Source organism: Phyllostomus discolor, chromosome 1 (genome assembly GCF_004126475.2).
Source record: "Phyllostomus discolor isolate MPI-MPIP mPhyDis1 chromosome 1, mPhyDis1.pri.v3, whole genome shotgun sequence".
In the NCBI taxonomy this organism is placed as follows: domain Eukaryota; kingdom Metazoa; phylum Chordata; class Mammalia; order Chiroptera; family Phyllostomidae; genus Phyllostomus; species Phyllostomus discolor.
The window spans coordinates 64645324-64672038 of record NC_040903.2 but is presented as its reverse complement, the minus strand read 5'-3'; the positions used below and the strand labels follow the sequence as shown (position 1 = coordinate 64672038).

The 26715-nt window shown below is 40.4% G+C and overlaps 1 protein-coding gene across 3 annotated transcripts in view; it reads right to left on the bottom strand.

Moving 5' to 3' along the window:
* Nucleotides 1-26715, bottom strand: part of CUBN (cubilin) — a 250170-nt gene that overhangs the window by 125667 nt on the left and 97788 nt on the right. For all 3 annotated transcript variants that reach the window (XM_036023812.1, XM_028507866.2, XM_036023821.1), the window contains exons 29-31: nucleotides 21883-22064; nucleotides 13189-13363; nucleotides 11578-11747 (exon numbers count right to left, since the gene is read on the bottom strand). In XM_036023812.1, the coding sequence (XP_035879705.1) occupies nucleotides 11578-11747; nucleotides 13189-13363; nucleotides 21883-22064 (527 nt within the window). The remainder of the gene's footprint in view (nucleotides 1-11577; nucleotides 11748-13188; nucleotides 13364-21882; nucleotides 22065-26715) is intronic.

Here is a 26715-nt window from a genome sequence, read left to right as displayed (position 1 = left end):
ATAAATGTGCATGTAAGTGTTTACATGTATGTGTTTGTGTAGGAAATAAGCCAAACTTTTGATAGTTTGTCTCTGTATTGCCAAATTATGGATGGCATTAATTTCTTATTCTGTATTTTAAAAATGTAATATGAGCATTTGCAAATTTTAAATAACATATATACTTAAAATGTTTAAATGTTTAGCCAACCAGATATGTAAATGATCACATACACAGACATGACAATCTGCAATTCATGTAATAGTACTGCAGTATCTCAGCCAGATGGGTATTAATGTTACTTAATCTAGCCTTTAGCTGTCTGACAGGAATGTATCAAATCACATGGATATGCTTCTGCTTTAAGATCTGCCAGATATTTGTTCATTGGCCAATATCTACAACTGCAACAGACCTCTCTCCAAGCTCCAGGCTCATATATCCAATAGCATGGCTTGTATGGCCCCATAAACCTTGAAAGTAAACATCTCAAACTGAAGTCATTTCCTTCCTTCTCCCTTAATTCCTTCATTACTTTCATTTCTTGCCTCAGGAAATGCCAGAAGCACGTACCCAGTTGCTAAGCCATTTTAGATCTCTCCCTTATCCCCTAGTCCAATGGATCCTGTGTTCTGTCAATTCACCCTCTGATGTATCTTGGATGCCTTCCCACCACCTGCCCTGCAGGGCCTCCTCTTGATGTCTTGGTGTGGGAACGCATCACTTCTTGCCAAAGTCACTGCAGCAGCATGAAGTTCCCCCTGCCTCAGTTTGTGCCCTCACCAGTTCAGTCTCCAAATGACTGCCACTGTGCAGTGTGTTGTTCTTTCAAAAACATAAAATGCAGTACAAAAGGAAAGCTGGGCATACCAATACTTTAAACAATTGAGCTACATAAAGACAAGCAATCACTGATGCTCTGCTTGAGAACCGGAGAGCAAGGGACCAACAAGGATGCAGTGCAGAGCACTTCAGCCGACAGCCCTCCTCTGTGACCCAAACCCCAGCTGACTGAGCGACTCGTGGTCACCTTCCTGCAAGTCATTACTTACAGCCCCAAGCACATGACTGAGTGCGGGGAAACAGACGTTAGCTTCCTCTGTAATGTTTGTGCTTTCATGTCTAGAAACTGGGATACATTCCCTCAGATCGTTGGAGAGTAGGTGGTGGGGAAAGATTTCTACTGAATTGCCTATCTTCTTGTTGTACTAACTTTCATCTTGCTCATGGAGAAAATAAACCAACTAAACGTGCAGGTTAAAATTATTCAAAAACTGGAGTAAGAAAAACTATTTTAATTGGAAAGAAAAACACACAGCATATGTTACAATCCTCAAAGTATGACAATGCTTCAGTGCTGAGGTTTTCATGCAAATTAAAAATATATACAAATATATGCTTCTGTTTTCATTTTCTGTACTATTACTTTTTCTCCTCTTAATTCATTTTTGCATCTTCTGGGAGGTATCAAAATAACAAAATACAAAGTAATAAAATTCACTGATATACTGAGGTATGTGTGGAAAAAATATTATGTATATTTTAAGATTAAAAATACTTTAAGATAAAACAAAATGAATCTATTTCTAAACTAATGATGATAGTTAGCAGTGAACTGAGGATTACAAATCCAGTTCTGTACTTCTGTGTGCTTAAGGTTCCCAATTTTTAAAAAGGTGAGGACCTTTCACGTAGTTTGAGTAGTGATAGAAGCAGTAGTTGCAATAACATAAAAATTAGGAGTAGCAGCTAGCACTTATCTGTACCATATACTGTGATGAATGCTTTAAATACATTTTCAAAAATTCAATCACTCTTACAATTTTATCTTTCAATTGGTAAGATTGATATGCAGAAAAGATGATTAACTTGCTCACAGTCACACACTGAGTAGCATAGAGCTAGTCAGTATCCATCTGATCCCTTCCATCTGACATCTCATCACTTATCATTAAACCAGCTGAAAAGATAAAATCTATGTCATTCGCTGAGAATAGAATATTGAGTTAACCATGAGTCTATGAAGCTAAGATATCTGTGGCCTCCTAGAAAGATAATTATGGGAGCTCTGGAAGTAGGGAATGGAAGTCTCCTCCCTTTTATCCAGCCCTACAATAAAGCACCCTAAGTGGCATTTTAGAAATTCTTATTTGGGGCCCCTGTGGATTTCAGAGTCATTGGCACCTGTCACGCATTCCATCCCACAGAACATGCATGGGATTCCCAGCACAGCTAATTTAGCAGACAGCGTAACAAAGGGCACAGTGTCTGGGACCAATAAATAAACCTAAAATGTATACCCCCAATTTCTAAGCTCAGTTCTATACTTGAATTCAGATATAAATCACTCCTGTACTTTTCTGGTCTAACTACATCCTGTCTGGTCCAGCACAGCCTCTTTTCTCCCCCTGCTCCTGGTGTGACCTGGCTTTCCACATGCTCTTTACTCTTTACTCCACTTTTAACTCTTTTTGGCAACAGATGTCTACTGCTTCAGATGCCTTAAAGTTTGTCAGGGTAAAAAAATTCAGTGAAGAATAAAACATTTAGGGTACAAAAAAGATCATTTCCATGGGGGTGCAAAGTCAATTTTGAGGATGCAAGTCCACGAAATATTTTCACACACTACATGCGGTAGTGTCACTGCTGATGGAATTCCCATCTCAGAATTTGAACTGCTCAGAGATAGAGGAAATACAAAGTGATAGCAAGGGGAGTCCCTCGGGATGTTATCCAAGCTGCCAAAGTCATAAATGTGAGGACAGAGATGAAAATATTACTCATTCTAACAGCCTTTCTTTGGGGTGGGGAAGTGGGAAGCACCGGTTTCCTCAGCCAGTGATATTTTCCAGCCATGCTCCTCTGAAATTGAATACCGAGTTAAATATATAGCCACACATCTCATGGACATTGGCAGTCTTATTCCTTTGTTCTACATTATCATAATCAGTCTTCAAATTTCTCAGGAGACTATAAAGGCTAATGCTTTGCAATTACTCTAAGCAGTAACTCCGATGTTAACATAAAAGAAATCCAAGAAACTCATTTTATTCACAAATAAACAGGCACTGAAGGAGATTCTGAGGCGACATATAAACCAAACAAAACAAAGCCTGTGTCCGAACCTGAGAAGAGCGGCTTCAGTTCCATTCCTCTGCTGTGGGGACAAAGCACTGGTGCGGCTTTTGGTGGCTAATCTGGCGCTGGAATGCAAAATGGCTACGCAGGTCAGAAAAGTCAGTCACAACTTAATTTTATTCATTTTAATAGAAAATAATGCCTTTATTTTTATTTATTTTTTATTGATTGATTTTAGAGAAAGGAAGACACACACACACACACACACACACACACACACACACACACACACTGATTTGCTATTCTGCTTATTTAAGAATTCATTGGTTGATTTTTGTATGTGCCCTGACAGGGGATCAAACCTGCAACCTCAGCACATCAGGACAATGCTTTACGAAATGACCTACACAGCCAGGGCACAAATTAAATATGTTAAGGAGATCATCTTCAAGCATCAAGTGGAAACTACATTTTCTGTAATGAAGAGTGAAGGAAAGGAAGAAGAAATGGGGGGCGGAGGGGAAGAGATTAATTTCTGTCTTGGATTTATTTGTAAAAAAACAAATGGTTAAGGAGGAATTGTTTCCATCATCTCTTTGAAACCCTGAGTCCTATTATTCCTGTGTCTGTTTGCTCTGTTTTGGAAATGATTGATGTTTTAAAAGGAAACACACCATGGGTAGTGTCTTAAAAAAATAAAACAAAATGTGGAAACTGCCCTGTTCCACCCTGTACCTTATTGTCAAATAATGTTCGTAACAACAGACACTGCAGCTTTGGGGTGGAGGTGGGGGCATCTGGCTTTCTTCAGTTTAAACCAGACACTGCTTTCTTTCTCCTAGATCAGCACAACAAGCTCAGAAAAGAAAACGGTTACTTATCATGTGCCCTTCCTTTGTACTAGGCTTGGTGAGCCCTAGTGTATGTTTTCTCCAAGTGGGAGCCTGGCTCTGGACTGCGGTCTGCTTGCCTTTATCTGTTTCTTGCAAATTCTCACAAGGCAGACATTCCATTGTGCTGAGCAAGAGGATGCTGAAATCAGAGGTCAGAGTCTCCAGGGGCCCCCTGGTGCTGCTGAGCTGATTTCTCCCCCACTCCCCCACTGAGCTACAAGCAGCGTTCCCAGAGATCAATAAGAGCTTGTGAGGCTACATGAATTTGAGGCTCAGCAGAGAGACTCTAATTAAGCAATTAAACTGTCAGTCAGAGGTCACTTTAAAACTCAGCCTTCCTGAAAGGACACATAATGGAGCCATTTTCGAGCTGACCATACAGAGTCATGCCTAGCCAGTGGGTCCCACTGCTGCCTGAACAAGAATGTGTGTGTCATTCGGCAGCAGAGCACCAGAGGTTAATTAAACTGGCCACTCTAAAGGCACGGAGCAAACACATTACCAAATTAGCTGAAACTTGAGTGCAAGCCGAACATTGTCATTAGCACTCCATGATGCCATCACCATTTCAAAAGAGTCAGAAAATGCAGTTTCTCTCTTTTTTCATTAAAACAGCATGTAATTCTAGAGAATGAACTTCTGGGATATTATCTAAGTTCTCATGTGGCTGGAAAGAGTGAGACTGTCCATCAGTGATTGTGCCGGGGAGTGAACTCTACACAGCACATTCCCAAATGTGTCATCTGCAATTTTCCACTGATCACTGCAGGAGCAGAGACAGCAAAAATGTATTCCTCTATTCAGACAAGCATCTATTAGTAATCCATGCATTGTGCAGATGGGTGTCTTTGAAATACAAAGACTGCTGCTGTGGGTTGCATGGGAAGGGGTGGAAGTTGTGTATTATTGTTCCATTTTAAAATGTTCATTTCTTTCTTCCACTGGCTGAATTTTTCCTTTTGTTCCATGAAAACAATTGTCTGCTTGGGGCTGCCTGTGGGGATACCCTACCTCCATTTAGGGCCCCTGGGGACCAGGCCAACTGCAGGAAGAGCTCTCTCCTTTATAGCAAGTGGAATGTAAAGTTATTGTCCTGCCCAATGCTTGGTGGACTTGGGCCCACAGGGTGACCAGAGCTTTAGTGTATGTGAGTCTGACAGTGACCTCCAGAATGAACCCACTGCTGACATCACCTGCCCCTTAGTGTCCGTTCCTTTGACTCCCACCTAGCTCTCCTCTTCCTACCCATACACACAGCTCCAAACAGGAACCCCTCATTAGTTTCTCTCTTCCTGCCTGGGCCCCCCAGGAACTTGATTTCATAAATGAGCAATGTAAGGTCCCCAGGCCATGAAGAGAGTGAGTGGTGGCACCGTGCCCAGACACTGGTGCCCAGCAGTGCCCAGCACTTAGCTGACACCACAGGTTGAATGGATGGAAGGCAGACCACCCTACTTCACAGCACCGACACTGTCCACTCCCTATTTGAAATCCTAACACTTTTCCTTGTATTGGGTTCATCTTAAAGAGAATTCACAATGGTTCCAAAGTAACCCTAATTTTATTTTCTCTCCCTATTTTCCCAATATTCTGCTATTCAGTTCCTTGTACATAGGCTATAATATTTGTATTTTACCAAAACACTTATTCTTACTTCAGGCTTGCTTGCATTTTAGTGCTGATCCTGCTATGAAGTTCTACCTGGTATTGATGCTGACCCATCTGGACATCAGCTTTCTTATTTTAAAAATAAGGAGATGACAGTAAATTATCTCTAATCTCTCCTCTTCCAATCTTAACATTCTATGTATCTATGTGCTCATGACTATTAACCATAGTGACTGTTAAAATTAATATTTCTACTTCTGACAATCCAAATTGTTGTGGGAGTTAAAAAAAAAAACCATGATGGCTAGTCTCCTCCAAGCGCAATTTTCCTCGGTATTAAGTAGTATCGAGGTCTATTAAAAATTCCACGAACACAAACACTATCTGGCAGTGTTATTGGCACCTAACTGTTTTTCTCTTTGCTAATGACTCTGTCTAAGCAACAGGAGCATGAAATTAACTTGCATGTCTCCAGAATGAATGATTGGCTTTGTATGAACCGAACTGCAGAGGTATTGTGTAAGATATTGGACATTAAGGTGCGTTTCACATCCAGTGTCCATCTCGCTCTGAAGACTGGACGGCTGGTGCCTCAGTGCCTGCCTTCATGAATCCCTGGACAACCAACTGCAACTCAGAGCCAAGCATCCGGCCCCGCCAGGACATTGCCTGCCTGGCTCCAAACTGCTGCCGACCTGCCATCTCCATAATTGAGTCCACTTGGCAACTGTCCACAGCAGACTTCTACCCTGATTTACCTGAACAGTCCCTTTCCACTGTTCTTTATCTTGTGGTATGGGTAACTTACAAATTGTAAAAACAAAAACGGTTTAGTTTATGTATGATTTATGCAATTTTCTATATAAATAAATTTGCAAATCAATAATGTCTTATGGATAAGCATGTGTTTCAATTTCTCATTCTGAAAATGTAAAATTTATAGGACCGATCTGTCTCTTCTTTTTCATTCCATCTACCTCTTACATTCAGTTGCTCTTTTTCCACCAGCACCTTGCTTTTCTGACATCCCTAAGTTTTCATCATTAAAAAAATAACTTTCCATTGATCTTACTTTCCCTCTATATCAATCGCTTCCATAATTCTGGGGAAAGCTAAGAAGCTCCTGCACCTCCTAACCCATTGTGATCTGAAGTATCCCACTACGACGCACACCATCCTGGTTCTTACAAGGTCATCAAAGACCAAATCCAGTGGCTTTGTTTCAGTCTATGCTACCACTCTCTTCCGGTTCTCAACCTACCTCTCTGCATATCCTTCCTTAGTCTCCCTCTCCTCTGTTCCTTCATCTGCCCCTAAAACGGTGGTGTTTCCAAAAGAGTTTACTTGGCTCTTCTGCCTTTACAAAACACTCCCATACGTGGCCACACCTACTTCTGTGGCATTAACAACCAGTCAACTACACAGAAATTAACCTCAGATGGATATGGCCAGCTCACATGCCTTCCAGGGCACTGAATTCAAGTGTTGAACTATATAAAGGACATAGCGTAAACCTTCAAACTCAAGTGTCCAACCTCAGTAGTCTACTGCTTTCTCACTTAGTTAACCGCATCACCATTCACCTAGTCTTCAAGGGAACAGTCTTACCTCCTCTACCTTTATCACCCAGCCCACCCTCTGCCATGGAATTAGCCTCGAAGTTTTGGTGACTGCACTACTCTAAGAGTTTTCCACATGGCCTTTCTCTCCATCCCCGAGGCCACTGCCTGAGGTTTCTACATAGCTTCCCAAAGAGCCTTTATCGCATTTTTCTCTTCCTCTGCCAACGGTGTTGTAACAACTGCCTGCTATCATTATAAAGAGTGGCTTTGAGTATATTTTCCTCTGTTTTACAGAAAACTTTCATCAACTCCATACTATCTATAGGATTACTTCAAATTCTTCACAGACCGTAAAAGAGTTTGTCCAACTTGGATGTCTCCTGTAGACCCTTGGTCTCCACATGCCCTCCGACACATAGCTACACTCTGGGCACACACTCTCCTTTTCTGTTCCCAAATGTCTGTGCATGTTCACACCTCTGTGCACGATCTCCCTCATTCTTTCCCTAAGCTTCCTCTCCAGGCCTCGCCACTGCATTTCCACCATGGAAATTCTGCCACTTTAATGTCATCTTCAGTGTGAAAACTTCTCTGGCTTCCAGGCCTAAATGAGTCATTCTTGCCTTCCCTTGATTATTATTACAATTTATTGAGTCCTGGGTACACGGAATGCTAGGTGCTGTGCTATGACAAAGAATCACAGGTAGACTCTTCTTTTACTGAAGACCGTGAGGCCTGGGATCACAAGTGGGAGGTCCTGGCTCCTAAGGCCATTGCCCTTCCTTGCAGCTCACACCTTCTTCCTCTCTTCAGGGCCAGGTCAGCATGCCTCTGAGAGTCCCCTCATCAGCATCAGTAGGATTATGGCTAGCACAAATTGCCAACTTTCTGTATGACAGGCAGGTCATTTGCATCATCTCAAGTATCCCAACAACAAACTGGTACAATCCCCATTTCACAGTTAAGGAAACTGAAGTGGAATAATTAACTTTCTTCCAGGTGACACAGCTAGCAAATGGCAAAAACTCAGACTCAGTTCCAGGTCCACCCCACCACAGAGCTAGATTTCTTCTTAACCATGGTACTGTGGTGTCTCACATGGCTGGTGTAGTTCACATTGTATATCAATGTGTCACTCACGTGCTTAGTGACCTCAGCTTCTGAATGCCACATCTGCCCATGGGCGGGGATAGTCCAACTACTGCACACAGAGTGCACACTGTACTCTGATTCCAACAACTTGTTTGGACTATTACTTTTTGTATTTTACCTTATCTGCCAGATGGGACTCCTCCCAGCACCTGTCTTTGGGTTGATTTTCTTATCTGCATGCCTATGACCAGATTGTATTTGAGGTTTCACTTCCTCTTATCTGTTCTCTCTTGCTGCAGTTGAAGTCCAGCCCAGCTGCATGCTGAGATATGGCAGCAGTGAATAAAAAAGCCACACTGTGTATTTATATCTCAGGTAGGTGGAAAACCCTAGTCATGACCACAGGAGGGAAATAATGCATTCATGCTGCGTGTGCCTTTGACCTGGGCTTTGTTTTGCTCACACACCATTGTATGTTGAATTCTATGGTTTATGGACTTTATCAAAGACAAGAAACTTTACCTGGCACCATACAGAGGGAGGGAACAAGTAATGGAAAAAGGCCCACCACAGGCAAAACTATGAGGTAGTTCCCTGGCCCATTCAGACTTGAAGACCCCTCTTCTGCTTCTCTGCTTTATTTTGCCTTCATTTTAAAAGGCTATTTAGGAAAGTACAGAGTTCCTGGTTGGTAGTTACTTTCTTTCTTCAAACTGATAATACCATCCTATAGTCTTTTTTGGCTTCCAAATTATCACTACTGAAAAGTCAGCATTCAGTCTGCCACCTCCTAAAAGGTAATCTGTTCTCCCACCCACCCACTCCCCTGGCTGAATGTAACATTTTTTTCTTTATCTTTATTTTTTTTAAATAATATATCCTTCTCTTTATTCTGCTTGGCTGTTTGGGTTCCTTGGAATTCTTGTTTCTGTAAAATGATGTCTTTCATCAGTTTTAGAAAAATCTTAATCATTAGCTCTTCAAATAGTGCTTCTGCTCCATTTTCTCTCTTTTCCTTCTGGAATTACAACTGAATGGATGTTATATCCTTTTATATCTGTCCTCTATGTATCTTAACCTCTCTATTTTTTTATCCTTTTGCTTATCCATGTTTTTTGCCAGATTCTTTTGATTTATCTTTCAGCTCACTATTTATATCTTCATCTCTGTCCAATTTGTCTAATATGTCAAAAATAAAGTTCTACTCAGAATTTAATTTCACTTATTGTATTTATCCAGTTATAAATTTTCAGTTAGTTCTCTTTTTTCTTGCAATGTCACTTATTTATAGTTTGCAATCTTTGCTAAATTTTTTTCTTTTACCTCCCTAAGCTTAATGACTATAGTTACTTAGCCACTTGTGCCTGGTAATTTTAGTGTCTGACATATCGGTGTATTTGTTTCCATTGTCTGTTAATAAATAATGTTTTATCTCATTTGTGCTCTATTGTCTTCTCATATACTTGAATATCTTTGACAGGGTATCAAAGCTATTGTATAGGGAAAATTATCAGTAGAAATGAGGTGCGGGATGATTTTTATCTCCCTTTGAAGGAGATTTTAAATTACTCTGACTGGATGTCCAATACCTAAATGCATTAGCAGTACAGGGTTCCTTTCATTATCCTATGGCTTCAGGTTTTGGGCCACTCGGGTGGCTTGAAGGTAAGATGCAGTTTCTGTGAAGGCTGTTTTGCATTCATTTCACACGGAATTCAGGAGAGTTTACCAGGGGCTCCCTCCACTCAGGCCCTGGGCTGAAACTTTGCTCCTTCTGCCCTGAGAGGCTCTCTGAAGTGCTGCCAGCTCCTTCGGGGTCAGCACACACGCACTGTGGACAAAAGCAGACCCAAGTAGTCCCAAGCCCTAGGCTCACATCTCTCTCTGATGTTAACTCAGAATTTCTATTTGTGAGGTCTTTGGTGCACTTAGGAAGATGTTTTTAAATATCATCCAAAATTTTTAAATTGTCTTTGTCAGGAGAATTGGTCTGAGTTACCATTACATAAAGCAGATATCCTAAACCTTAAGTTTGCATAATGCTTTGCTAATTTAGATTCTGAAGATTCACTTAGAAGGTTCATATATAGTCATAAGCCTCTGAACTTCTAAGTACATTAATGACTTAGTATTGTAAAATAATACTTAAAATTATGCCACTGGACTGGACTACTTTGAAAAATGTAAAACAATTTTTGAATTCCCTTGAGTTGACTTGAAAGCTAGCCAGCTGGTGTTCACATAAGCATCTGTCAGGAAACTTAAATAGAAATATCCATTAGCTAGGAAAATCAGGTTAGCATTTTAATAAAGTATTATAAAAATACAAATAAAAGATGGTAAACCTTTATTTAAAAAATAATTAAATTAAAACCAAAAAGAAAGTCTCAAAATATAACCTTATTCACTCATAAATTAAGCATCCAGCATTAATTATAGGTGAGATGTATTAAAGTTTTGGCAGTAACAGAACCTTTTTGTCATCTAATCAACTAATAGCCACATCCCTTCTCTTCCACCCCAGTCTCCCAATATGTTCTGTCCTGTCAGACACTGATTTGTTCAAATAGCAGAGACACTGATGTCAAGAAAAGTAGAATCCTGTGAGAACTCCCAAAGGCTTAAAAAATTAGTTAAAGTTATAATAAATCCATTCCTCCATTCCATATATACTTTCCTAATATCTATTGCAGCCAAATTCTGGACAAAGATATGTAAGGGGGCTTCTATGACAATTTTTCTTTTCTTTTTTTTTTAAAGATTTTATTTATTTATTTTTAGAGAGAGCAGAAGGGAAGGAGAAAGAGAGCAAAAGAAACAGTGATGTGGTAGAGAAACATCAGTCAGTTACCTTTCTCATGCCCCCAAATGGGGACCTGGCCTGCAACCCAGACATGTTCCCCAGCTGGGAATTGAACAAGTGAGCTCTCGGTTTGCAGGACAATGTCCAACCCACCGAGCCATACCAGTCAGGGCAAATTTTCCTTTCTTGATTAACAAAATACAAGATGGAAACAACTAACATTATTTCTTTTCCCTTTCCCCAGGTTTGAACTCATATAAAATGTGTGGAACTGCTGCAGCCATTTTTTGACCATGAGGTAACAAACACAAAATGAAAAGGCAATAAATACACTAAGAATAGTAGAGCAGAAGCTGAGTTTCTAAGCAACCCTGAGATTTTCTATCTCCTGTATGTAAGTAAAAAAATAAACATCTTCATATTTAAGTTGCCAATTGGTAGGTTTCCTATGATTTGATGTTGAAAACACCAGTAACTAATATATTTGCTAAATATGCTCAGATGGCAATGTTTTTAACCCAGGTTTGACTCCACACAATGCTTGAAATTTCTGTTACTTACTATAATACAAGAATCCTGAGGTTCAAGGTCAAAGTCAGTGAAGTTCAAGAGAACACGGTGATGTCTTTCCACTCGAATGACCCAGGAACAGTCAGTGTTACTTCTATAAGGACTGGGGTAATTTGGAGAATGAATCTCTCCACTGGGAGCCTGGAAAATTCCACCACAACCTGTTGGTAGGAAACCCAGTTCAATAATGAGAGGAATCCCTGATCCATAAAACTTTACCCCATAACCTGGTAGCTAGAACAATATGCCACTTTGTTTGACTGCTACTTTGTTTGGCTACCACTTTTATGTAGTCTACACTAAACATCTTGAAGACATGAATATCCACCATTAATTCAGCCATTCCAACAAAACAAAGAAATACAACTAAGAAAATACTTTAAATAATTTAAATACTGATGTTAAATTTATTTTAAAATACCGAAAAGTGCCAATAAAACCATGTTTTCATAAAGCGATTAAATGCCTCATCATGGTTCTCTAACTATATAGCAAAGTTTCAGAACACATCTCTTTCCAAAAATTTTAATTCATTTAGTAATATATGTTTTTGTAAATAATTTAATATCTGCCTTTTAAAATCTAATATTCTGGACCTGGTACAGTTATTCAGTTTGTTTATTCTTATGACATTATCAAATACTTTCCAACTTTTACCTCTATGACCCATCATTTCTTGGATTGATGATGATATAAACCAATAATGAGAAAATTCAGTATTATTTTCTAATAACTGCAACTCATTTGGGGGTAATCTAAATAATACATCTATTTATAATTCTCATTAAATTCATATGTTATGAACTCCAAGAAAGATGTGATATACTTATGTTACTTTAAAGTTGCAAAAGTAGGACTATTAAGTAGCTTTAGGCTGTATTTTGCTCTGGCATTTTCTAGAAGTCACTAACTTCTCTAAGCTTTGATTTCTTCTTTACTATTATGAGTATAGGAAATGAACACCCCTCACAGGGTGGTCGTGAGGATGAAATGAGATAATCCTATAGAATAGTTAGGAAAGTTCCTGGTACTTAGTAAGCATTCAGTAAATTTGGCTATTATGAGTCATTGGATGGGGTAACATTTGCTAAAACATTTCATGCATTAATTTTTTTAATTTAAACTGTGTGCAATAGGTAATTTATTCAGACTGACTAAATTCTTAGCCAGAATGTCACTATCTGACACCTGGTAATTCCATGAATTTCATTAATTTAACATTTACAGCTTTGGCATTTGCCCAGATCCAAAGGTCTAAACTGTGGCATGAAGCAATTTACCACTTTGCTGATGCTGCTGTTGGAGGTTGGGGAACAGGTGGCACAAGTCCTTAGAGAGGAAGTCAGTCTGACCGATCACCCCACTCCTGCTCTCACCATGGATTCACATATGTTCCTTGTTTTCACATACACTGTGACTCTTCAGAAGTTAAACTCTATCCCATGTTTTAGGAAAGAGTATATGCCAAAGCAGTATGTGCCCTTTGGGAAGTCACAAAGTTGTCAGGATGAATCCTTCATACCTCTGTCCACTCCACTCATTTCATGAAAGTTAACAAGGACTCAGCTTCAGTACCTTTAGATTTCTCTTCGGTTCACTCACCTCCTGGGACTGCTTGCCATGAGACATTGAAGCCTCTCCCACCTATGAAGGTGTCAGTCTTAAATCGGATTGCTAGCTCATTTCCTGTGCTGGAGACCTGCATGGGATTCTCAGGTGACCTCCGGGCACACAGCTGGGCTATTCTAGGAGACTGGAAATCAGGGCCTCCGTAGATCTAGGATGGGTATAGAAAAAAAGGACTTAAAGTAAGAGATATGTTTGAGCAACTACAGCCCTCCCCTGATTCACTTTTACCACCAGTTCTTGGGCTTTATTATCATTAGAAGTTGGAATCCCAGCCTCCTGGGTGGGGATGAACTATAAACTTCAGCTGAATTTTCAAAGGCACTCCCTCTGCCCTGGGAACACACAAGTTTAACCACCCACAAAATTCCTGCTTGTTTTATTAGCCAGAACTGTAGAGCGGAACTGAATGGATAATTCCAGAATCTTCCCTATCTCCCCTCTTTCTCTTTTCCATGTCTTCACAGGATCCCCTGATTTCTTCAGCACAGGCATTGCAGATAACGCAGCATCAAGTCTGATTTTCTACTTCTTCAGGCACATTAGAATAGGGTTAGTATAAAGCCATCTTGTTTGTGAACATCAGGTTCACTGAAAGCTATTTATCTTCCAGTTACATTTTTAGGATTTCCCACCTTATAATCTGAATATATTATACAATTAGGCATGTAATTAATATTTTTGCTTCTTCCAAGGGACTGAAAATATAATTTCTATCAATGTGTTCTGTCGTACCTTCAGAAAAGGAATACTTCTCTGTTCCTACTCCCAACATGCCCACTTGCAGGAACATGACTAAGAGCATCCAGCTTCTACTCTAGAATTGCCCTGTATACTCTGCCTCAGTATGCAGATGGTGTCCCTTAGATCCATCTCAGTTTTCCTCAGACCTAGGCTCCTCCCATTTGCAACTGTCTGTCTAACCTGAATCTGACACCCCAGTGACACATTCCTCCCAGCAAGTGTCCCCTTGGTCTCACATCCAGCATCTTGCAAGCAAGTCTAGCTCAGCCCAGGCCAGGCCTCCAGCACACCTCATACATAGGTTTCTCAATCACCAGTGGGCCTGCTTATCCAATGTATGTGTTGGGGTGATGAGTGGTGAGGAATGTGGGGAAGATAACAATCAAACAGAAGATACTGAAGAGTAAAATTAGGCTTCCAGTGAAGATGGCAATTGAGGTATTAATAAGTGCAATATTCACATTCTTTCACAACCACATTAACATTACAACTAAACTAAGGAACAACCATCATTCAGAGCTGCCTTAAATATAGCTGAACAGAAATTTTATAACTAAAGGTATAAACAAGAAGAAATATTGAGACTGGTAGGAGGAACAGAGACACAGAACAAACTGGTCAAACACCCATGTGGCAGATAAAAACTGGGAGGGATACCTTGTCTGTGGAGGTTTTCCTTGAGGAGTGGTGGGTCCCAACCCCACATCAGGTTTCCCAGCTCAGGTTCCAATGTTGAGAACAGAAGACCCTACAACTTCTGGTTATAAAAACCAGTAGGGATTGTGGTTGAGTAAGACAGAGGGTAACTGGAGCCCCAGATATTCCTCTTAAAGGCTCAGCACATGAACTTACTTGGATTCATTCCCTCTGAGTGCCAGCAACTTAAAAGGCACCAGGGACATATAGGGAAGAAGAGAATTGTCTGTCACCAGAGTGAGAGCTGGAAGGGCATATTTCTCCCAAACAGAAATGCTGGCAGAGGTCATTGCTCCTTTTCTGAGCCAGCAGGCAGACTCCCTATCTGAGTCTCCATCAACCTGGCTAAGGCTCTTAGCTTCACCCTGGTGATTCCCAGAGACCCTGCCCCACCAACTTGCAGGCCCATTCAAACAGTTTTCAGTGGCCTATCTTGGCGCAGGCTTCAGACTTTCCTAAAATCTCTCAAACAAGCAGAATCTGGTCTCGTCATGCCCCATATCTCTCATTAAGTGTCCCCAGGCCTGGCGCTAGCAGCAGGCAGGCTTGGTTTGCAGCTTGGCTTATCCTGAGCACCTCCAAGCCCAGCATAAGTAGCAGCCATCCAAAGATCACTTTGTAGCTTGTGCTGGGAAGCTCTGGGTAGAGCACAAGCAGTGGCTGCTCTTGGCATGTACTTCCTGAGAGGCCCCAGAGCTTTAGACCATTACAAAGCACCACCCAACCACCTTTACAAACAACATACCAAAGCACATACTCAGCAGGCACCAGAGCCCTGCTGAAATAAGTTCTGCTCTGTGGGGTGGGCCCCTGCACAGCTGACCCCTCACAGTGGCCTAGCTAGTCCTTGCAGTCTATTGGCCTGGGGGCAAATCCCTCCCGCTAAGGTGCCAACAGCAATCAAGTCTAAACTATAACATGAGGGTGTATACAACCCTCACAAGGGGGCACACCTGGAGTGCCCATCCTGGGTGATAAGGGAGACTGTGCCACTGGACTCTACAGGACACTTACTACACAGGCCATGCTATCAAGACATGGAGTCATAGCAGCTCTACCTAATACATAGAAACCAACACAGGGAAGAACCAAAATGAGGAGACAAAGAAACAGGTCCCAAGTAAAAGAACAAGAAAAAAAAACTAAATGAAATGGAGGCACTCGAACTAACAGAGAGTTCAAAACAATGGTTATAAGGATGCTCAAGGAACTTAGTGAGAACTTCAACAGCATAAAAAGGATATAAAACCATAAAAAAGAACCAGTCAGACATGAAGGATACAGTAACTGAAATGAAGAATGATTTACAGGGAATCAACAGTAGAGAAAATGAAGCCAAGAATCAAATAAGTGATTTGGAATATATGGAAGAAAAAAACACCCAGTCGGAACAGCAAAAAATAAAAAAGAATTAAAAAAATGAGGATAGTATAAGGAGCCTTTGGGACAACTTCAAGAGTACGAACATTCACATCACGAAGGTGCTAAAAAGAGAAAAGAAAGAGCAAGACATTGAAAAACTATTCCTAAAATTAATGACAGGAAACTTCCTTAACCTGGAGAAGGAAAAATACATACAAGTCCAGGAAGTACAGAGAATTCCAAACAAGATGAACCCAAAGAGGCTCACACTAAGAAATATCATAATTAAAATGCAAAACTTTAAAGACAAAGGAGAATCTGAAAAGCTGTAAGAGAAAAGAAGTTAACTACAAGGGAACCCCCATAAGACTGTCAGCAGATTTCTCAACAGGAACTTCATAGGCCATAGGGATTAGCAAAAAATATTCAAAGTCATGAAAAGTAAGAACCTACAGCCAAGATTACTCTACCCAGCAAAGCTATCATTTAGACTCAAGGGACATACCAAGAGCTTCCCAAACAAGAAAAAGCTAAAGGAGTTCACCATCACCAAACCAGTACTGCATGAAATGTTAAAGGGTCTTCTTTAAGAAGAAGAATAAAAATGACTGAAAATATGAATAATAAAATAGCAATAAATACATTGTATCAAATAACAAAGAAAAAGATTGCATAAAATAAAAAAGTGACAAATATATGAAACTAGGTAAAATACCACCAAACAAGATACTCTGGATTTTGAGCAATGAAGAAGAAAATAAGGCAGTTTCCCTTCACCTCAAAGAGATGGGTAAGATGACATCTTGCAAGAAAACTGACGCAATTCAGAATCAAAGGCTGTTTCTGAGTTCACATGTGATTTTTTTATATTTATCACATTTGTGCATTGATATGTTTGCCTAAAGAAATAAATGGTAGCATTTTGAACTTAAAAAATAAATTAACTAAATTAAATTTTTAAAAAATTATATTGAGCCCTACCCTCAGGTCTTGCCAAACTTAAATTTGTAGAAGAAAAACCATTTTCAGTGACTGTTTTCAGTCCCTCTGCCCTGCATGTATGCTCAAAATTCTGTACTCGGGATCAGAACCAGGAAAGCCAGGGTCAGTGGGACTTGTGTGCAGCACGCTCCCACCTGTGTGATCTGTGCTGCTTTCCACATCCATTCACCTCCCACCCCACTCCTTAGGCCCCCAGCCTCAGGGATGCTTTGACTGATAGGGGAAACACTCAAGTGTTCTCTGGGGAGAGAGAGTGAGAACAACAAGCCCAGTTTTGGGAAGTATGTGATTTGAATCTATAATGATTCCTTTGTCCGATTAATTCCCCCAGCCATGCGGGAAAGGCCAAAATGAATGAAACTGCTGTTCCACAGAGGGCTGAGCACAAGCACTGTAATTGCAAAGGAATGAAGCCGGCTGACAGCTTCATGCTTATTTTCACTAGGAGGAACTATGTTTGTGCGGTCCCCTCTGTCCCTTCCAAAGCAGGACCTCAGGAAGAGCCCTGTGTGGCCCTTTACACGTACACATATGCAAATGCAAGAAACAAGATTACTTCTTGTTTAGGGTGCCCTTTCCCATTTTAAAGATTCCCCTACCCCCTTGCCCAGCACAGTCCTCAGAGTGAGAAACTGCCAGTATGTGCTCCTAATCATCAACGCCCAATAAGCAGCACACATTTGGAGAGAACATTGGGCGAAAGGGTCTAGTTCTAACAAAAAAAACTTGCATGTTGGCAAAATCGTCCTTGTTTTCCCTGCTTGGGGTCCCCTTGAGAATACAAACATAACTGGTATGAGTCAGCTAGGCCTAGAAGCCTCCAGAAGAATAAACACCATCACTTGTGCTTCCCTTCTTACTGGGCTGGGCTCACCAAAGACCATCACAGAGAGACCAGAGGGAGCTGACTGCCCACACCGAGCAATTGTCTCGGTTTATTGCACCAAGGAGTGGATTTCCTTTTCTGCTTTATGCCAGTTCAAGCTCCTTTCTCGGAGATTGAAGAAAAATCAGCCAGAGTGTTTCCATGAGCCAAACAATAAAATGGTACTTTTGTCTTCCACAAATAAAACCACTAGTTAGCACATGACTCTTTAAAATAGGAAAAAGTCGGAAAGAATTTCAGGGTGTGGTTCGTTCAACTACAGCATATGACTAAACTTTAGGGGAAAAGGAATAGGTCTCATGATTAGAGCTTTAAAAATGTGTTTTTTAGCAAATTCTTAGAATATAGAACATTTCAAAGGCTCTGGTTTTAATCTGTTTTGAACATTTCTTTCTGCTCTGTTAGCTCCATTTATTGTTACAATCAAGTCAGCATTCCAGGGTCATGAGTAACCAAATGGCTGTTGATTAAAGCAACTGGCCACTTGCTGGACACAGAGTTTTGAGGGAGAAAAATGTTGACTCCTTTAACTTGGTGAAACTCAAAACGCCCAATACCTGGTGACAGTGAGGTCCTACTTGGCTCTGCTCAGCAGAACAGGAAAGGGTAATGAATGTGCAAACTAGGAACAGATGGATCAATTTTTCTAGGCCCCACACACACCAGAGGTAACAAATTTTGAAACCTCTTGCTAACGCATTATCGGCATCCATGGTATGAGGGATAGAAAAAGTCATTTTGTTGTGTAGATGGAAAAGGGCCTCATACTAACCCTGACAAGCTCAGGGGAGGCCTCCATGGCAGCCTTGCAAACCCACAGACCAAAAGTAACCCCCTAGGATGGTCTGAACATAAAAACTACTAAATAAAAGCAGGTCATGGCTGGCAGTCATGTCTTGGGTCTGTAGCTTTTTTATTTTTTATTAGTAATTTTTTAGTGTATCTTTTCCATTACCATTTATCCCCCTTATAATTCCCTCACCTCCACAGTCATCATGCTGTTGTCCCCAAGTCCTTTTTCATTCTTACTCAATGTCTCCATCCCCTTTTGCTCAATCAGTCCCCTTCCCACTAGCTGTCAGCCTGCTCCCCATCTGTGAGTCTGTCCCCATTTTCCTTGTTAGTTCGGTTTGTTCATTAGCTTCCCCATATAGGTGAAATCACACGGTATTTGTCTTTCTCTGACTGGCTTATTTCACTTAGCATAATGTTCTCCAGGCCCATCCATGCTGTCACAAAGGGTAAAATGAAGCAGCCCAAGTGTCCATCAGTAGATGTGTACATAAAACAACTATGGGGCATTTACATAATGGAATACTACTCTGCCAAAAAAAAAGGCCTGTAGCTTTTTTGACAAAGGTCAATCTTTGCTGTGAGCCCTGTCTATTGTCTTTTTGCATCTAAGATAATATACCTTTGAAACATCAGAGGGATCCCCTTTTCCAAACCCCTCAGGGCAACCACCACACCAGAGCACCAGGCTGAAGAACCCCTCATTGTCCCCTTGTTCCTTAAATACCATCTTTGTGTGCTGTTAACATTAATTATCGACTATCCTATACTCACCAATGTAAAAGAAGTATGTGGTTCTCTGTTTTACTCTTTATCCAATTCCAGAGATTTACCTCTTTATTTTCTCCCACCCCCTTATCTAGCACCAGTGGATTTCATGGAACCCTCCTTATGTCTCCTCCTTTAATTCTAATGTATAAAACAAGCTGCAAAACTGCCCTTCCCCAGTTCCCCAGTTGAGATTTTGCTTCCCAGCAATTGTCCACAGTTTAACTCAAATAAACTCATAAAAACTCTCTCTAGTTTTTGACACTGCTTACACAATAATTGTCATTAATGCAAATTTATTATAACATTTTTCACCTGACGAGCATTTTCAGAGAGGTCAAATTAGGTTTTTGAACAAAAAGTAAGGAAGTTACTCATTTCAGCCTTAAGGAAAAAAAATAAAACTCTCAAAATATTTAAGGGTCTCAAATACTCCTCCAAATGCTGATTTTGATGAAACCTTGGGAGACCACCTTGTCCTAACAAAAGCAAGCCCCAACCAGACTTGCAGCCTCCTCTCCCAGCCCTCTCTGCGCAGGCACAGTGCCCGGCTTGAGTGCTGCGGCCCGGAGAGCCTGCCCTGTCCTTCTGTCCCCAAGCCTGCTGCAGGGAACAGCACTGGTCTTTACTTCCTCACGTAGTGGGTGTGACAAAACCCAAAGCACAATGGACCTATTTACATTTGCCAAGTGGGCAACAATCTCACGCACTTTGGAACATGAAAATGAAAGGTTTGGAACATTTCACATTACTGTGGAGAAGTCTGCTGCCAGCCTTTTGCAAGCGTCAAGGGGTTTATGCAACTGAGAAATGTCCTTGCCAACAAGAGAGACCATTTGAAGACTTCGCATTTGAGTGTCAGCCCTACTTTATACTGCGAGTGTGAATTCTGGTTGCTACCTTGTTCTCTCCTCCTAAAAAAAACACCTCCTCTTCTGAGATGGAGTCATGGCTTGGCATTAGCACTTACACGAAGATGAAGGTATGGGTGTCAGCTCTGTCCCTGAATTCACTCACTGCAGCATTATCCTCTTTTAGAGATACTTGAGCTGTTAAGTGTAATTCCTAGTGACTGCAATCACTCAGTGAAGGCATGATTTGAGAACCCCATTTCTTTTCAAGGAAAGAATTTGGTTTGTAATTAAATAAAGCTTTTAAGTGTTAAAGCTTTCATAAAGTACAGTCCACTCACTTCCATGTCTTGTGTACTGCCGACCTCTATCTTTTCCTGCTGATTTGCATGGAGTGCTGGGGGCAGATGCATTCAGTTCATAGCTCCTCCACTCACCGCCCTGGTGGTCATGTGAAACCTGTCCATTTTTTTGATCCTCTGTTTGACAATGGCAAAATGCAGAAAAAATTCCCCCTTACCTCACAGGATTATTGAACATTAGGATGGGAAAATGGATGTCAAACTAGCTTTATAAACCCATGTGTCAATCACAGGGACATTTGGATGCTTTCATTCATTACAAAAATACGTACGAGTGTTTTCTACTTGCCAAGTATTCTGTGGCCCCAACAGTAAAGCAAAGAAACACACACAAAAAAACAAATACCCAGCCCTCATAGAGCCTAAGTTCTACCAGATACAGAACCGTTGTCTGATGTGCTATACAGTCCCTTTTCCTATGGGAATGGGAGTCTTGTGTATATGTAGAAGCCTTACATATTGCAGATAGGTCGAAGTTCAGCATATATATATATAATCTCCTGATGACCAGATCCCAGCAATGAAAAGCAAATTATAACAGATTCTCAAAGGCCATCATAATTACCTGAGATAAACCCTTTGCAGTAGTGTTGGAAAAGTTCTTATCTTGAAATGCCTCAAACTGCCTCAGTGACCATTTTTCTAAAAACCTTCTGCAGCAGATGCGTTTTGCACCCTGTCCATGTGGGTCCCCTCTGATTGCAGCTGCAGTTGAGGTGGGCAACACTTCTGCTTACAGCCATGCCCCACCCACTGCCTCTTCTCCACACTCTGCCTCCCCACTGCCTCTCCCAAGCAAGCTTCCTCAGGCAGGGAGAGTGGGGCGTTAACGATGCCAAGTACATTCTTCCACCATTGGAGGTGGAAGTTCAGGCACCAGTGCCTCAGCCTGGAGTCTTTAGAGGGATGATTCTAAGGTGCAGTCTTCACAGGGGGTCAGAAAGTCCTGGCAGGATTAAGCCCAAGTTGCCCACAGGGGCTCCCTTCACTCCCGATTAAACTGCCGCCATCAAGCTTTTAGAGAAACCCAAACTGAGATATTAATCCCATTTGTCTGCAAATACCATTCACGAAAAGCTGATACTCATCAAAATTTCTAAGAATAGAACACTGCTCTGAACACTGGAAAGAATTTAGGAATTTTTGCAGTGATTTCCAGTTCTACCCCAAATTTTGGAATGTGCTGAAAAGCAATCTAAATTCCTACCTCCAGGACATCAAAATTGCAGCTTTGGTGATACTCCACATCAAAGTCATGGATGGTGAGCTGAATGCTGCTCCCGGGCGCAGTGTGGATGTACCATATGCACTCCTTGCTGGGGGGATACGTGTTAGGGTACCCGGGGCTGCTGAAGGAGCCTGTGTCTCCCGACAACTCCGCGCCACAACCTGTTAAAACAGCAAGGCTCAATCAGTTCAAAGTGAGCACTGGCCACTGGGAAAATTTTAAAAATTCACCTAACCAAAAGATCATTGAAAAAGCACATGACTAATTTAGGAGAAGAACCATAAAGTTAGAGTATAGTTATAATTAAGCAGTTATAAAACAATGAGGAAAATCATGGCTACAAGTTATTAAATTTATTCTTTTTAAAGTGTATTGATTATATCATTTTGCAAGAATTTTCAGTCCTTATTCTCACCACATTGAAACTTTAGTAATATTTTTTAAATGTCATTCTAATTTTCAGAGTTTTTCATTATATTTAGGTAAGAATTACCTAGTAAGAAGTACTCAGAAGACTGAGTGAGCAGTGTGCCACAGTGAACACCACAGCCCTCAGTCTCCAGTCTCCTTGCATCTAACACATTATTTCTAAGTGCTTTTACAGCCTAAGGCCTAGAGTTGTACGTGTATATTAATAAGGGAAAGAAACCAGTCTGAAAAGGTATGATTTCAAATACATGACTCTGTTGCGACCCTTCAAGCCTGGGCAGGTCCACGGTATTCATGTAGACAGAAAAATATTCACGAAGCTGTTGGGGTGTCTGGCATGCCCTCATTCATCAGTGGGCGAGCCACGCACACTGCAAGCTGCAGGTCTCCCTGCATGTCACACATCATGGCCTTTGCTCCCCATCATGGCACCTGCCGTCGCACCTGCCCCCTTGCATGTGTCTAACTAGTGAGAAGCCTCTACTTATTTAAGTACTGGAGGGAACAACACTGGGAAACTGCCAGAGCATTACATGACATAACATAATTCTGTGCACGCAAGCCCAGTTCATGTTCTGGGAACAGTTTATTGGACCCAGTCTCAAGGCTATGAGAACACTGGGTATCAGCCCCCTCCAAGACCCTGGGAGCACTGCCTCCCTGAGTAATGACTCAGCCCCTAAGGTGAGGAAGCCAGACTGCCTCCACTTACCCTACAGTGACAAAGTCCATAGAATGTATGACATGAGTAAACCCTAGGGACTTTGGATGGTTATGATGTGTCAGTGTGAGTCTATCAATTGTGACAAATATCCTACCTGGTAGGGAGTGTTGTGCCTGTGTGGAGACAGGAGTGTATGGGAACTCTACCTTCCACTCAATTTTGCAATTAACCTAAAACTCTTCTAAAAATTGATTTAATTGAAAAAATTAATCAGCCCTGTTTGGTGTGGCTCAGTGGATTGAGTGTGGGCCTGCAAATCAAAGGATTGCCAGTTCGATTCCCAGTCAGGGCACATGCCTGAGTTGCAGGCCAGGTTCCCAGTAGTGGGCCATGCGAGGGGCAATCACACAATAATGTTTCTCCCTCTCTTTCTCCTTCCCTTCCCCTCTCTCTAAAAAATAAAAATAAATAAAATATTTTAAAAAATGATATAGGTCCTGACCCAAGCAACTTTTATCTAAAAACCAAAGAAACAAATAAAAACTAATATATCAAACTCAGGCATGGGAAAAGACTGCAGCATATGTTTTATGAGTGTTTATATATGAATTGTAGAAGGTGATTAAGGCAAATCATTACAGCAAATACCTAAATGCTACAATGTGATATATAGTGTAAAAAAAAAAGCACCACTTACTGAGTGCTTAGATGTGTTTTACACATATTTCTTATTTTAATTCTTGTAATAGCCACACGAGGCAGGTACTATTAGTATTTGCATTTCTCAGATGAACAAATCAATGCAAAAATGATTGGCTTGCCCAGGGTCATCTGGCTTGAGCCAGGACACTGATGCAGGCAATGTGGTCATGCCAGAGAACCTAATTCCTATATTCTACTCCAGGGGTGTCACACTCATTTTCACCAGGGGCCACATCAGCCTCGTGGTTGCCTTTGAAGGGCCGAATGTAATTTCAACTCTTTAACAGTTAAGGAATAGTTACATTTATACAGTCCTAAAATTATTTTGGCCCTTTGAAGGCAACCAAGAGAGAGGCTGATGTGGCCCCTGGTGAAAATGAGTTTGACACCCTTATTCTCCACACTCACATCATATATAGGTATTCAGACAGAGATTTCAGAATGGAGAGGGAGAGGAAACTTTATGGAAGAAATAAAATTTGAGGAAGGCTTGAATTTTAAAGACAAAATTGGAAAATAATTAAAGATAAAATTAGAAAAATAATAGAGAGAGAATTATCTTGTTTCCTAATAGCAAGTTTTGATTACTGAAAAACATTATTTGCTCTGTTAACATAGCTGGGCCTTCTTTTCTGGGTTTTTTTTCCCCCTAGAATATTCTTTATTGGTTGGTAAATTTCTCCAAGTACCTGCTCTTATTCTGCATCAAGGCTTTTCCGTGTTTAAACATAACAGTGCCCCCCAGTTCCACTGTGAATATATGTGCATTCTCATATGAATGGAGCCGAACTGCCACGACTAGAGATTTGAGACACTAAAGCTGAGGTGGTGCCCCGCCCATGCACATTCGCCCTGTGTAGTGATTTAGAAAACAGTTCTTTAAAAGTTCAAAAAATAGATTTTCATACGGAATCTCCACTAAACTAAAAACAACTGAGGGGAATTCTAAGAATCTCGATGCTGTAAAGAAATCTGATCCCAGCTCAACGTGTTACCACCTTCTTGCGTTGTTACTTTCCTGCTTCCATTTGAAAACCTCTGTGTTTTCGGACTTTAAATTCGTTGCACTGAGCAGTATCTTTCCTATGGCCTATAAAGTTCCTAGTTTTATTTCTGTTTACAGCCCTGTGAAAAAGCCATTTAAAATTAGACATGCAGACATTGTTTATAGACTGTGGTGAATGTTAAAAAAACACAAATGCCATGAAAGATAAGAAAATGTTTTTCCTGCTACAACTACACTTGGAAAGTATGCCTGAAGCCAAAATCAGCAGATTGTGTATATCCCCAGTACCATTGCACAACCCCAGGGGGCACCAGTCACAGAATATTTCATCAAATGATACTTTTTAACATTGTCCAAAGCAGTGGCCCATATAAGTCATCTTAACATATAAAACCTTTTACTAAAATAGGTTATAGGTAAGCAAAGCCATTCTGCTACCCCAGTATTTTTTAACGTACATTTTCAGCTCCTATAGTTCTTGGTATCAGTTGTATCACATTAAATAATTCCATGGAAAAGTCTTTGGAGAAAAATGGCTCTGTGACCAAATAATGTAAAAAAGAGAGCAAGAAAGGTATCTCATGCTTTTCTCATGCTTTCTGCTTTTTTATTTAGCCTCAGTTCATCAGGCCATCTAATACAGTTTTTCATTACCGTTGATTCATCTAAAAATCTGTACAACATTTTTCCATTGTCTTTTCCAATTGTTTTAGGTTTCCTTGTAAATTCCTTTGCAAATAACAGGATGCCAATATCCTTTAACTAGTCACTGTACACTGGAATGATAATATCAGATTCCTGGCATTCGGTAATGCTTTGAAAAATTACAGTACTTCTTTTATTTACCCATTTACAGCTCTTAAAGACCCACAGTATACTTTCCCTAAGATTTTAAACAAATATAAGCAAGGTTTATAAGAACATAACCAAATTTTACTCTCTTCTCATCAATGGTGCTTGTGTGTGTGTCTTCTAAACAGAAATTCCAATACCATTAGCAGTGATACCCTATTGGTGGAAAATGCTGTATGGCTATGAGAAGAAGAGAAAAACTCTTGGAGCTTCTACTCTCTCATGCTCTCACTACTTTAAGGCTTAACACATCACAAAGACATAATTTTGATTTAAAAGTTCATATACAAAAAGTATAAGTTAAGTTAGCTATATTCTGTGGTAAAAACTATAAAGTACTGGAAAATAGAGTTTATTCTGATGATTATGATAGAAACTCTGTCTTTGAATATGTGACTATTAAAAAAGATAAAAGTAAATTTCCAATTACCATTCATTCATTGAACATATATTTGCTGGGCACATGCCACAGCACAAGCGGTGCTGTCGTGGCCGGGTGTGGCTGATGTCTATGAAAAAGACTCAGTCGTAGACACGCAGATGCCGCAGCTACATGTCCTCCTGCAAGTCATGCAACTCTTGTTGCTTTTCCTTCAGTTTTCAAAGAGTAATTTCAGTAAGTTTTGATTTTAAAATAAATGATCAGTGAATTATATTTTATTCTTCAAATGTGAATTGGTGGTAAATTACCACTAAGAATAAATCATCACGTTGAGACACTAAAATAGATTTTTTAATTTGTTAGCTTCGGTAGCACAAAGTTAGCAGGATGCTCTTTGCACTGATTTCCAGTCCACAGATGAGAGATGCTGGTCGGCACTGAGCCCGGTATTCTTCACTCTCTTGGGCATCATTGTTTTTTCCTAGATTTGGGACACTTTGACAAGTATATATTTGGCACCAGGCAAAAGAAAATATGCCAAAATATATATTTTAAGACTGAAAAAATGAACGGTGCCTGTTTTCCCTATGCTCTTTTTTAGTGACAAAGGAAAACATATTCACAACAAAATTAGGAAACTTTCTAGTAATGTAAAAAGGAAATATATAATGTATTATTTGATACTTGATTCATAAATTCAAGCTATCATTAGGCTCACTGTGAAACATAAGGACATGAATTTGGAATTCTATAATTATGGATAAAAATTTAAACATT